Source organism: Felis catus, chromosome D1 (genome assembly GCF_018350175.1).
Source record: "Felis catus isolate Fca126 chromosome D1, F.catus_Fca126_mat1.0, whole genome shotgun sequence".
NCBI lineage: Eukaryota > Metazoa > Chordata > Mammalia > Carnivora > Felidae > Felis > Felis catus.
In genome coordinates, this window is record NC_058377.1 from 6,317,369 (window position 1) to 6,331,474 (window position 14,106).

Genomic DNA, 14,106 nt, shown 5'->3' on the forward strand with positions numbered 1-14,106 from the left:
GAGCCTGCTTGGGATCTCTCTCTGCCCCTCCCCTGCTTGCATTCTCTCTCTCTCTCTCTCTCTCTCTCTCTCCCTCTCTCTCTGCCCCTCCCTGACTCACACTCACTCTTTCAAGATAAATAAAACTTAAAAAAAATTTTTTTAATTTAACTTTTAAAACTCAAATAAAGAATTGAGAATGTACAAAATCCACACAAGTATTTTTGTGGAAAAATGAATTAATACCTAGAAGGTATGATTTTGAAATGCCCTTATTCTTTTAAAGATGAAAGACAAGTTTTATCAGTTCTGCTTTCCCAGCCCTTCGCTCCCTCCATGAAAACGGTGCAGACACGCTGGCAACCACAGGGAAAGCCAGAAAATCACTGTACCTTTAAAGCAGATCATCAATATATTTGCAGGCAGCCGTGAACCTGTGGCTGGCAGGGGCCTCCATTGCTATAAATCACGAAAATAAACCCTGGATGAGTGTTTTATTCCTGAAGAAGGGGAAAGAAAACCTTCCTAGTTGTCATTTTCATGAGTGTCAGCAGAGCACTTTTCAAGCTAAGCAATAGAGGAGGAAAGTTCTGGAATGTGGCCTCAGGGAGAATGTTATGCATGAGCGTTATACCTCTAACGTGGCATGCTGGACAGCATGTGTGAAATGTAATCTGAAAGATTTGTCACTTTTCCAGGGTGGTGAATTATCATATTGCTTGCTCTCTCATCTGCATACCTGTAATAAAGTCAAAAACTGCACGTTATACATGTTTCAAATGCTCAAAAATAGCCTTAGAAATTTTTCTTTCCTTTCTCTTCCCTCCCCTGCCAATCCTTGCGCCCCCTCCCCCACCTCCCTTCCTATTCCACATGGTGACTATGTTCTATTCTCTGAAGACTGACTCCCTCATCTGTCTAGGGCTCCCTCGCACTGACACAGTGCTTCTTAGGACTTGACAAGTAGGAAGCATGATGGAAACTTAGCCACTACCTGAACTTGCTAATTCAGACCTATTTATTCACCTCATTTGGGTCTGATACTTGGCCCACCAGATTTAAGAAGACTGACCTCCACATCCTTGTGTTTTGTGGGTGGGCTCAGCCAGAGCCCAGCCCCACACACGGCAGGTGGCTTAGCAGCCACTCCTTATCCCCAGCCCTCACTGCCCTTGCCTGTGATCCCACAGAGACGTGCCTGTTCGGGAGCAATTCTGAAGTGGTTATATCTTAAAACCACCTAAGCTTCAAACCCTTCTCCTCCGCTTACCTTCCCCACCTAGACATACAGGTCTTCCGCCAAAGCGGAAGAAAGGGTGGAAAAGAGGGGCCCGTATCTCTTTCTGCCAGAGTCCCAAATCTCTCCTTGACTGATGGAGGGATGTCACCACTGTGATTTCATTGGACTTCAGCAGAGCACAAGTAGCACACTCTGAGACCATTCAAGAGGGAAATGGAAATTTCCCCATAGGTTAAGATCATTTACTTGGAGTTTATTATTGTCATCAGGAAAATTTTCTCAACTACTTTTAGAAAATATGTAAAGTGACATAATATAATAAGGACACAGAATAGACGGAATTGAACCAAATTAACCTTAGGCTTTCTTCTGATACCCAAAGTGGCTTTTGATCAATCGTATTTTTAGGGGAGAAAACTATAAAACTTAGTATTTCTGGACCTTACCGTCCAATGTGCCATTGTTTTCTTCTCTCATCTGAAATGAGAAGAAAAGCTCAAAGTGAGGAAATTAAGTCAGTGGCAAATGATTCCCATACCGCTGACCTTGAACTTATCACCTGCAGGGTTCAAGTGGGGGATATCCCCCCTCCCTCCAATGCCAAATGGACTTTTTTTTCACTACTGATAAAAAGAAACTTGGTCTTTGAAATCCACTCTGGGTTGGGGGGAAGGGTAGTGCAATGTGTCTTCATCTCCTGATTATAATGACATATTTTGAGACTGACCCATTTGATGGATTTTTTTTCTCCTTAGTTGTGTTGTAGCGTGAAAAGAAAACAACAAGAAGCAGTTAGGGAACTCTAAAGGGGAATGGAACTTATTTTGTTTTTCAGGGACATCAAGAAAACTCGTTCAAGTTAGTATATACCTCCTGGGTAGGTTTGGAATATTTTACCAACCATTACACAGATTTTACGTGCAGCAAAAAACAAACAAACAGTAAACAAATATTTTCATCTTTAAGGTGGAAACTAAAACATACAGAGGTAGACCGAAAGCAAACCAAGAGAAAATGCTGATTTGAGGACCGCGTCTCACTGATCAATAACTCAAAGAATAATTTGGGGAGAGTGAAATCACCACAGCAATGGCAGTCTGGCCCGAGCTTGCATTTCGTTGGATTTTCCCCAAGGGAGCACTAGGTTGACTTTGAGGGGAAGGGTACTTTTACTGCTAGTTACTTCAGAATTATACTACCAAGGATTCAGATGTCCTTGGAAATGTGGTCTCAGGAAAGACTATAAAACCCACCCTTTGGGGCTGTGTTGTGTAACTTCTCATAAAAGGTTCTCATTGGGAAACTTTCAGATCTGCAGTGTATTTGCCTCAGGAAAGGAAACAGGGTGGTTTTTAGTGTAGGAGTGACCCTTATATTCAAGAGTCCCCTAGCTCACTCCCAGAGGAACACTAAGTTTTCATGTGCAGATGGACATCCAGGCCTTGATTATCCCCAGCTCTGCACTTTAGCTGGAACTGAATGTGCTGTTCATTTCTTTCAATCTTAAGTCAGTCCAGAATTTTCCCTCCGTGGCTTCCAGAGGCAGCGCAGGGGGGTGATTAATAGCGTCTCAGGAGCCACGCTGCGGGGGTGGGAATCCCAGCTCTGCCAGTAAGTAGTAGCTGTGTGACCACAGAAAGCTGCTTCACCTCTGTGTGCCTCGACTTTCCCAACTGTAAAATGGAGACACTATTATTCACTGCATAGAGTGACTGTGAGGTAAGCTGATACACACAAAGCTCCTCGAATACTGCCTGGTGCACGGTAAGCACTTGGTAAATGTTAGCCAGCCACAAGACTTTACGCTGACCTTACATTTTTAAATTAAATTTTATTTCTTAAATGTGTTCCATACAACATTTAAAAAAAAAAAAACTAGGATGACCCCAAATTAGGGAAATTATTGAGAGTGAGGCACTGTTTACTTTGTGGATTGTCTTTTATTTACACATAAATATGAGTCCACAAGCATTTTGGGTTGTTATAGGGGATTCAGTCAGTTAGAATTTGAAGGCTACATATGTCGGGTTTTTTTTGTCTCATGTAGGGATTATGACTTTAAAGAAGGTGTTTCTGTTCCCTCTAGTTGAGTGTCTAATTCAGTCCCTGTGATACTCAATAGAGAGGTCGGTTTCTAAGAGGCAGGGTCACCCCGAGGTACTCTACAAAGAGCCCTAGGAGGTTTTTCGCTCAAAGGGGCCACAGCAGGTTCTTTGATACCAGAAGAGACGACGAGTTTTCAAAGCTGCGGACCACGCCTGCCGTCCCTTTCTTTCCAGCTGGAAAATAAAAGTACAGAGGAACCTAAGCCCACACACAGCACTGAAGTGTCACCTGATCTCTGGAGGTGTTTGATGCACGGGGCACAGTCATCCGATCCCTCCCTGCGGAGCGGGTCAGGGCAGTGTCCTCACACTCGTGGAGACGAATCACTGCACGTAAACGGAAGATTAGGAGACCCAGGATTATGGTCATATTGTTTATTTTGGTTTAAAAAAAAATCTAAGGGGTTTTCTTTTTCTTCCAGTGGGGACATTTTTCGTTTATGAGTGCTGTTATGGAATAGTGCTGTTAAAGACACGCATTTCTCTAGAAGGGTGCAGGGTTCATCCCAACAAATCCATACTGAGCCTCCAGTGTGCCAGGCACTGTATCAGGCCTTGGGGCTTCCCTGGGGCCCGAGAGGGGCATCTAGTCCAGGGGGGAAAGAAACACGAAGCACATCACCTCATTACAGGAGGAGAGATTTAAATACAGCAGGTAATTCTGGTGTCCACCTGGTTACACGCCCCTCTCGAGAGGCAGTTTCAGGGAAGAGACGGCACACAGAGCAGTCCCCACACTGTCCTTGCACTCGGGGAAACAGGTGCCATTGGAGCTCACATCTGACCAAAACAGGGCAAACGTTACATAAGTAATACCTGAATAAATCTGAATTAAACAGAAGAGTGAATATCAGTGTTTTTCAATTAGTGAGACGGATACAAACAAGACAAGCGCCTTCATTAATTGAGTGAAGGTCGACAGGCATGTGTGTAAAATACTTGGGAAGTCTCTCCGAGCTGCTGTTTTGTTAGAACGCTATGCACATCAGAAGCAGCCTCCAAGTCTCCCTGACCTCTCTGGCCCTGTCCAGCGCTCAGAAAAAATGCTGCTTTGGCTACAAAGGAATCGGTTAACTCAGTACCACTCAGGGAAAAGCAACTCAAAAGACATTTTCTTAAATCGCAGTGGCTCAGAGTATCATACTTTGCACGCCAAACTATCTGTTGCACGCTCCTACCATTCGCACAGATTGTCTAGTTAACAGCAGCACATAGGCCATTGGCAAGTGTGCCTCCTTTAAAACAAAGCTGGATTTAAAAAAATAACCAGTAATTTTTTAGATGAAACATTTAGCGAGGTTATTGAATGAATACACAGCAAGCAGTGAGTTAAACAGCATTTACACAAGCTTTCCACTCAAAGCCATTTCTGGTGTTTCCTTTTTGGGGGACACCTAATTAGAACTAATCGTTGTCTTTGTTTCCTGTTTGGGGGACAGATAATTGGAACTAATTGTTATTTTTCCATCCCTTCACGTTTCCCATCCAACCAGTAAGTCCAGTTGATTCTACCTTCTGAATATTTCCCACTTCTGTGCACTTCTCTCTACCACCACTGTCGGTGGCCCAGTTCAGGTCACAACTTGCCAGGATTTATCTAAACAGTCCCTTCAACGTGAATAGACACTTCTCTAAAGAAGACATCCAGATGGCCAACAGACACATGAAAAGATGCTCAACGTCGCTCCTCATCAGGGAAATACAAATCAAAACCACACTGAGATACCACCTCACGCCAGTCAGAGTGGCCAAAATGAACAAATCAGGAGACTATAGATGCTGGAAGGATGTGGAGAAACGGGAACCCTCTTGCACTGTTGGTGGGAATGCAAATTGGTGCAGCCGCTCTGGAAAACAGTGTGGAGGTTCCTCAAAAAATTAAAAATAGATCTACCCTATGACCCAGCAATAGCACTGCTAGGAATTTACCCCAGGGATACAGGAGTGCTGATGCATAGGGGCACTTGTACCCCAATGTTTATAGCCCCACTTTCAACAGTAGCCAAATTATAGAAAGAGCCTAAATGTCCATCAACTGATGAATGGATAAAGAAGATGTGTTTTATATATACAATGGAATACTACTTGGCAGTGAGGAAGAATGAAATCTGGCCATTTGCAGCAACATGGATGGAACTGGAAGGTATTATGCTAAGTGAAATAAGTCAGGCAGAGAAAGACAGATACCATACGTTCTCACTCATACGTGGATCCTGAGAAACTTAACAGAAGACCATGGGGGAGGGGAAGGGGGAAAAAAGTTAAAGAGAGGGAGGGAGGCAAACCATAAGAGACTCTTAAATACTGAGAACAAACTGAGGGTTGATGGGAGGTGAGGGAGAGGGAAAAGTGGGTGATGGGCATTGAGGAGGACACCTGTTGGGATGAGCACTGGGTGTTGTATGGAAACCAATTTGATAATTATATTTAATATAAAAAAATAAATAAAATTTAAAAAGTCCCTTCAGTGATTCTTCACTTGACAAAATGACCTTTTATTTTAGAAGATAATTTAATAAATATTTAATTTATTAGTATTTAATAGAATTTGATAAATAATAAGTAAAATATTAATAGTAATGAGTACCAACTCATTGAGTGCATGTTATATACCTGTCACTGTGCTAAGCACCTTACATGCTTTGGTTCATTCAATCCTTAGTACAACCATACAAGGTAGTTATTAATTTCTTGCCCCACTTAAGAGGGTGAAAACTAAACCCTGGAGAGGTTAAACAAATCGTCTAAAGTCACTTAGTTAATGGTAGATCCCAGAGATGAACTCTGTCTCCAAAACTTGTGCTCTTAACCAGCATGCGCATGCTGCCATATTTGTGAATTTTCCCTTATGTGGTAAATCTCCCTTGTAGCATTAAACTATATTGTATTAACCCAGCATGATGCTAGCACATAAAAATTCAAAAGGGTTTTTTTTTTTAAATGGATAAATTCAGGAAGACTTATGTAGAGAACAAGAAGCTGAATTATTATAATATTTCACTTACCCCACATCCTTATGACATTTTTTTTAGATAAACCAGTTTTCTAGAGAACTGAAATTAAACCATTTAAGGATATATTTTTATTTTCACAAAATCTTTCTGAAGTGTATTTCATTCTTTATTTCTTTAGTAAGTAGTATGACCATCCTAATATATTACCTTAATGACAAAGAACTATTTTGTTATAAGAAACAGATGTTGTATATAGTATTTATTTACTATTTCCTTTTGGGTTGTGGTTTTAATTACCATCTATATGCTGAGGAAGCCCAAATCTTTGTCTCCAACCAGGATTTCTCTCTTGACTTTCAGATCCACATATATCCACACTACCACTTGACCCTGCAAGTTCAAAATGCCCCAAAGACCCCTAAATACACCCAGACCCTCAGATCTGCAACTCCAGAATTCTTCTCTTAGTGAGTCTACTCTCTACGCATAGAGATAGGCATAATGTTTGACGACTCCTTTTCTTTCACTAATATTCCCTAATCAGTAAATTAACAAAAGTCCTCTTGATTTTACCTCCTAAATATCGCTCAAATATCATCACATTTCTGTCTCTGTCCATTGCCTTATCCTACCATTATCTTTAATGTTAACAACCCTCTAAATGGTGCCCCTATCTATAATTCTACCACAATCTAATTTATTCCCACACTATTTTTTTTTTAACTAGAAGTCTGATTGTGTCACATCTCAGTTTGAAAACTTTCAATAGTTCACCACTGCTCATGGGATAAGGTTTGAATGTCTTCAAAATTGCTTACAAAGCCTTCGATGATTTAAGACTTTCTTGCCTTTCTGTATCTTGTCATCCCTTTTTACCTGTCCCTCTCACCGAGCACAACCAGGTCATATAGAACATTCCCATCTACACATTGTGTATTCTCTTGCTTCTGGGACTTTGCATGTGTTGTCTGGAGAACCCCTGACCCCTCCATCTAAGGTAGATATCTCTCATACTCACGAACACAGCACCTATTTCTGCTTGTAATATTGTGGTTAAGTACCTATTTGTTTCTCTATATTGTCTTCTCTTCTGCCTCCCTCAAGGCCATTGGGGCTGGAAGATGGAACCCATGCCCCACATGTTCACCTATATCCCTAGTACCTAACTCTGTGTCTAGAGCGGAGTTGGCACTAATATTGTTTAAGTTTTAGTATAGTATTAGATTTATAGAAAAGTTATGAGGATAGTACAGAGTTCCCTTATACTGGCACCCAGTATTCCCTATTGTTAACATCTTACATTAGTATGATCCATTTGTCACAACTAATGAACCAGTATTAATACCTAATTATTAACTAAAGCCATGCTATTCAGATTTCCTTAGTTTTTTTTTTTTTTAAGTTTATTCTTTTTTTTTTTTTTTTTTTTTTTTAAAGGCAAGGGGACAGATTCTCTCCTAGAGCTTCCAGAAGAGAACATAGCCTTCTTAATGCCTTGGTTTTTTTTTTTTAGGTTATTTATTTATTTTGAAAGAGAGGGAGTACAAGTGGGGAAGGGGCAGAGAGAGAGAGAGAGAGAGAGGGTGAGGGAGAGAATCCCAAGCAGGCTGACACCACCAGTGCAGAGTCCGACGCAGGGCTCAAACCCACTGACTCACAAACCAATGAGACCACGACCTCAGCCAAAGTCAGAGCGTAACTGACTGGGCCAGCTAGGAGCCCCTACGTTTATTCACTTTTTAGCAATCTCTACACCCAACATGGGGATCAACCTCACAACCCTGAGATCGAGAATAACACGCTTTTCTGTCTGAGCCAGCCAGGTGCCCCCACTTTCTTTAGTTTTTAACCTAATGTCCTTTTTCTGTTTCAAGATTCCATCCAGGATACCACATTACACTTAGCCATGCCTCCTTCGGCACCCCTTGGCCATGACAGTCTCTCAGACTTTCCTTCTTTTTGGTGATCTTGGGAGTTATGATGAGTATTAGTTGGATATTTTGTGGAGTATCCCTCAGTAAGAATTTGATGTTTCTAGCATGATTAGACCAGGTTGTAAGTTTGGAGGAGGAAGACCACAGAGGTCTTTTTCGTTGCCATTTTCGTTGCATCATATTCAGGGTACATACTGTCAACATGACTTGTCACCATGATGTTAACCTTGCTCACCTAGCTGAGGTAGTGTTTGTCAGGTTTCTCTAGTGCAAAGTTACTGGTTCCCTCCCACCCCTACCCCCCAACTTTCCATTTTGTACTCAAGGAGTCACTGTGGCCTGCCTACATTTAAGGGATTGACAGGCTCCACCTCCTTGAGGGCAGAGTATCTACACAAACTATTTGGAATCCGTTGGTGCAAGAGATCTATATATTCTCCCCAACTTATTTATTCAGTCATTTATTTATATCAGTGTGCAATCATGGGTATTTATTTTATACTTTGGGCAATAATCCAGTATTTTGTTACTTAAGTGGTTCCAGCTTTGGCCATTGGGAGCTTTTCAGTTGGCTCCTGTGTTTATTTGATATATCCTCGATTTCTTTTGAGCACTCCCTTACTTTCTGGCACAAGACATTTCAGGCTCATCTTGAATATTCCTTACCCCAGCCCTAGAATCAGCCATTTCTCCAAGGAGCCCTGGTTCCCTTTATTGTAAACTATATGCACACCCATGATCTGGGCTCTGGGTAAGTACTAACAATTTTTCAGAAAAACTGGATCCATTTTTAGAAACCACAAAAAGCACAAAGACTAATGTATCTTCCCACCACCCAAAATAAGCCAATGTTTTTCTGCTTTGTTTTACCTCAGATCTATGTTAAGAAATAAAACACTTGAAGTTGAAGGTCATTTTCCCCCAGTGGCCTTTTCCCCAGTCCTAAACCCTGCCCTGCCCTCCCAGAAGCAACCACAATCTTAAGCTGATGCGCAGACACTTTTTTTTCAAGCATTCATGGAACAGCTACAGAAGCATATGTATTAAAGAAAAACCTGGCTCTTCTTCGGTCTGAGCTGCCCACATTCCCAGACTGTCCTGGCCGGTCGTTGTGTCTCCGCCCTCAGCCACCATTTGTACACTCAGCTCCTCGCCTGCCTGGCCGGGGCAGCTGGGGCTCCGCTCGTCTCTTCTCTCTGTGGCTTCCAGCCACTCTCTTATCTGGTCTGTACCTTTCTGTCTCGTCCCGACTTGAAACTGCGCTTCCTCCTTGTCGGGGGAAGGAGACCAATACTCTGCAGACTTTGTGAAAGGAAACTGGAAACTGGAAATGGCTAGACAAATAGAAAATCTCACGGTTTCGTTCACAGTGCAAAAAAAAAAAAAAAAAAAAAAAAGCAGAACAGGGCCGGGGACATAGGATTCATTTATTTGGAGGGCTTGGCTCTTTAACATCTGATTTTTAGCTTAAAGACATTACCAGTTGCTTCTAATTATTTTCAAGTTGTACTTCTGGAAGGCTGAGGTTGCCAGATTTAAGATTACCAAATATCTGGAAATTAGGATAATTATGGATAATATGATTCTAAAAAAATTAGGATAATATGATTCTTCATTTCTATTTTTCTTACAAATACTGTTCTTCAGAATATAGGAACAGGGACACCTGGCTGGCTCAGTCAGTAGAGCACCCAACTCAGGGTTGTGAGTTCAAGTCCCACACTGGGCGTGGAGCCTACTTAAAAAAAAGTAAAAATAAGATAAATTTTAAAAATACAGGAACAATACCCAAAATAGAGAAAAATCTTACCTTTGAAGAGATTGTTTATGAAACTAATTATTTCCCCATCAAGGGACTTACAATGAAAGGCTAATTATGTCATTACAAAGTAAAAGTCTTTGGCCATGATCTCCATCCACCAAACTGGATTGCTATGTGAGCAGTTCAGTTGATAACGTTCTGGGTGCTTTCTGTCTGCTTACTATGGTAAGCAGAAATCTCAGGTTTGGGATTTCCAGCTCCATTAATAGTAAATATATTAAATTTGTTCCCACAGCTGACACTTACGCTGACAAAGGCAAATTCGGAAGCAGCTCCTTGAGGACAGTGTGGATAACACCTAATCAAAACCGGCACAATGAAGCACTTCCTGCGGTAAGTATTTATGGTTCCCGGGTTGAGCTCTCTAAAATGGAGAAACTTCCTTCCCAATTAGGATAATATTCCTGTTCACCATTTGGGATCCTATATCCAGGTCTCTCAGGATTGCATCAAACAGTATTGTATTTTGGCTAAGAATAATTTGGTCACAGGTTCCTCGGCTACCCCGTCTGCAAACCGATACGACGGAGCACTTAGCAGCAGGACGTGACACAAGACTGTAAGCCAGCACAGGCGTCAAAGCCTGGGGCAGGTGTGCTTTGGACGACCTGGATGCCATGTGTCTCTAAAGCATTTAGGATGACGTTTGAGGGATTAGTAGCCAAGTAGTCAATATAATTTGTATAGAATTATTTTCCTGAGAAAAAGTAATTTTAAATATCCCTTAATTTAAATTTTGGTTGGCTGGCCATCCATGCGGGCATTTTCAAATGTTCCTTTTTGGTTAAAAAAAAAAATATTCTAAGCTTTTGTTCCTCCTGACTCCTGATGCCTCTGAAATCTACATTAACCATTGGTTCCCTCAAGATTGTGCTGTATAGAGTAACATTTATGCTGGTGCGTTGTGAGGTGATACTGTTTTGTTTTGAAAGCCATTTGGTTGGACCTATGATTATAATTATTTTTACGAGTATTTAACTGCCATTCACAATCTAATGAAATTCCCAGAGAAATTTTACGTCTTATTAAAATATGACAAAATAGTCTCCAAAGTTATTCTGGCCCCCAAAGTTAGAAAGCAGTACACACTTCCCAGAAGATTGAGTTTCTTTTCCCCAAGATGGGCTACCTCTATTACACTTTCTGGCCCCTGGTGGGTTTAATTCTTTGAGAAAATGGTTTCTTTCAGTGGCTGCCATTTACGATTTTCTTTTCCTCACTGATTTTGGTTGCATCACTGTGTCTGGAACACCTACATCACTTTGTGTGCAACTCACTGTTTTGGTGGGGTCTTAGAAGTATGAAAGCTCTCAGGAGGTCACTATTAAACCGTTTACAGGCATTAGGTTTCGACTGACTGTACAGAATAGTCCTCAGCCTGTGTATCTCAGCTGTGCAAAAGGACAGTACTTGAAAAAGCACTAGGACATTGGCCAGCAGAGCACTGACCTGACATGGTTTTGGTTGCCATGGGAATTAACCCACCTGTTTACACATTCACGAAAAATTGGTATTTAGGAATCCCTCCCGAATGTAAACATGGTGTCTTTTCGTTGTAGAAAGCTTTCGGGTTACACGGAGCTGAGAGGTCAGGAGCTCCTTTTGAAAAGGGGGAGATGATAGTGATGACGTCTGTGGCAAGACTTACAGTACTAGTAGGATTTCCTCTTCAGGCTCTTACTTTAGAAAAACTTGAGCAGCCTCAAAACCAGCCATTTCGGGAGAAATGGTAGCACTTGTTTCTGTTAGTTTTAAGCTGAATAGCTGCAACACTGGGTTTAGGAGAGACGAGTATTTTACAATTACTTTGTGTTTGAGATTGAGATGTGGCGTGGTAAGAATCTGCTGTAACTTCACACAGGCCAGTGCCAAGAATAACAGAACTGGCACGTCGCAGTCACTTAGGTGTTCTGATATAAATTCTTCTCTTTTAACGGGACACATATTTTATACATATTACTTGATATCAATTATTTATATGACACTGAAGCTAGGGTAACAGATTACGTATCAAGAAAGAAACTTGAGGATTTTCACTGACCTTTGGTTTTGAAGTCATAAAAGGAAACTCGATCACTGCCATCCTTAGTTGATCGTTGCTTTTGACCTTCGTTTGTGTTTTTAATGCTTCTTAGTAAGTTATAATGTGTGTGTATTCATTATACGTTGGTGTTTATGGAATCTGGAAGGGCAACAGGGCAAGGAGTAATAACCCTGAATTGCAAACCCTACCGGGTCATTTAGATTGCCTTTTCTCCCCACTGTAGTCCCCTCCCACAGATGTGGTGCAATTTTGACAATCTTTTCGCTTGAACCAAAGAGGTTATGTAAGCATAGCCTGAACAAATTAGGCATTTATTCCTGAGCTCAGCAATACATTATGCAGAATAAGGAACTGATTCTGAGAAGAATTCAGCATTATTTAAAAGCCCACAGAGTGGTTAATCTGTCAACCTCTGAGTTGTTCTAGAATGAAACACTTCAGCTATAGCGCCGGAAGAAGCGAGGTTAATCTTAAACCGAGCTGTGGAAAAAATGGATTTTAATCCACATATAAGTTACATGGTACCCAACTCCGCCCTTTCTAGCTCACTGCTGCAATCGGATCTATTAATGGTGTACCACTTAGAGCAATACAGAGTGGAGAAAATATTTGATTAAAAAAATACTATATATTAGAAATAAATGCTCCAGGATTAGTATAGCAAGCTGAAGGGTGTATTTTAAATTAAAGTAAGAGTAGATACAGGGTAATGGATAAGTAGCCTGTGGTCACTCAGTGACTTTTAGCCATGGCCTGCATTAAAAAAATACAAAGATAAAATGGAGAAGAAAGTGTGTTTATGTGTGATCAGAAAAAGAGGGGGCACTTTTTGAGCCCCAGACAGAACTGAGGCTTAGGGTTTAGTTTACATATTTTATTAACAGGGATGGCTTACTGAAATTATGTTTTTTACAGTAATCAGAACAGTATTAATTTTGAAATTTTCTAATAAAGGGAATCTTTTAAGTTTATTTATTTTGAGGGGAGGAGGGGCAGAAAGAGAGGAAGAGAGAGAATCCCAAGCAGGCTCCATGCTGCCAGCACAGAGCCCAATGTGGTGCTCAGTCTCAGCAACTGTGGGATCATGACCTAAGCCGAAATCAAGAGTCAGATGCTGAGCCACCCAGGCGCCCCAAGGGAATCTTTTAAGTCACCCCATATAAATGATTGCTTCCAACTATCCCAGCCTCAGGGTCTCACTTTCTTGGCTGTGGACTTCACTGTGTACCTTCTTCCTTCCTTGGGCAGAAGACAGGGAAAGAATGTATTTGTCACACTCCCACCTTCTTGGGAGAACTTTTGAGAAATAAAAGTTACACCCAAGTCCTGACTGTAAAGCAACTGAGGGGTACAAAGAGTATTTTGCTGTCGTCATTAGGTAAATAAAGGCTCCCAATTAGCAAAAAAATACCGTAAATTGGTTTTTTAAGTCATTCACACTTGATTAGTATCTCCGTCCACGGATTCATTTAGTGAGCACATACTGCTAATAATTCCAGTACTGTACCACATTTTTAATTCTTACTTTCTCTTTATTACAATTGTAATAAAGTACGAATCGCTATCCCATAGTACAGAGCAGGGCAAGAAAGCTTCGCAAGGTGAAGTACCTCATCCAGGGGCACACAGATATTTGAACGAGGCCCGCCTGACCTCAAAGCTGTTTCTCGTTTCTGCAGAGTCCTCATGTGTGCCTGTGGTGAGGCATTGTGGGGGATATGACAGGAAACACGAGGTGGCCTCTGCTCTAAAGGAACCTACCACTTGCTAGGGAGAATGTGCTAGGCCCATGGACACAGAAGTCACAAGTAAGAAGGACTGTGATCGCCGACACGCATGCACGTTACTGTATACATATGTACATAAATATGCACGCACGCATATGACGTGCACACACAAGCACACACACATGTGCACCTACACATACACATATTTTAAATTATTTTGTTCCCTGCGCTAAAACAAAACAGCAACAACAAACTGTTTCCACACCCTTGTTGAAATATGTTAGCCTGAAAGGTGTTCTAG

At 41.3% G+C, this 14,106-nt stretch overlaps 2 protein-coding genes across 6 annotated transcripts in view; one reads left to right on the forward strand and one right to left on the reverse strand.

The window, feature by feature from the left end:
• Positions 1-14,106, reverse strand: part of LOC111556554 (rabphilin-3A-like) — an 87,944-nt gene that overhangs the window by 12,444 nt on the left and 61,394 nt on the right. The window contains exons 3-5 of the mRNA XM_045039064.1: positions 1,666-1,696; positions 614-718; positions 372-438 (exon numbers count right to left, since the gene is read on the reverse strand). Coding sequence (XP_044894999.1) covers positions 690-718; positions 1,666-1,696 — 60 coding nt within the window. The 3' untranslated portion in view covers positions 372-438; positions 614-689. The remainder of the gene's footprint in view (positions 1-371; positions 439-613; positions 719-1,665; positions 1,697-14,106) is intronic.
• Positions 10,264-14,106, forward strand: part of ELMOD1 (ELMO domain containing 1) — a 39,332-nt gene continuing 35,489 nt past the window's right edge. For 2 of the 5 annotated variants that reach the window (XM_045038233.1, XM_045038232.1), the window contains exon 1: positions 10,270-10,367. Coding sequence is in view for 1 of the 5 variants with exons in the window: in XM_019811236.2 (XP_019666795.1) it covers positions 10,351-10,367 (17 nt within the window). In the remaining 4 variants the exon portion in view is untranslated. Of the gene's footprint in view, positions 10,368-14,106 lie in introns of all 5 variants that reach the window. The other 3 variants (XM_019811236.2, XM_019811234.3, XM_019811235.3) reach the window with 3 other exon arrangements.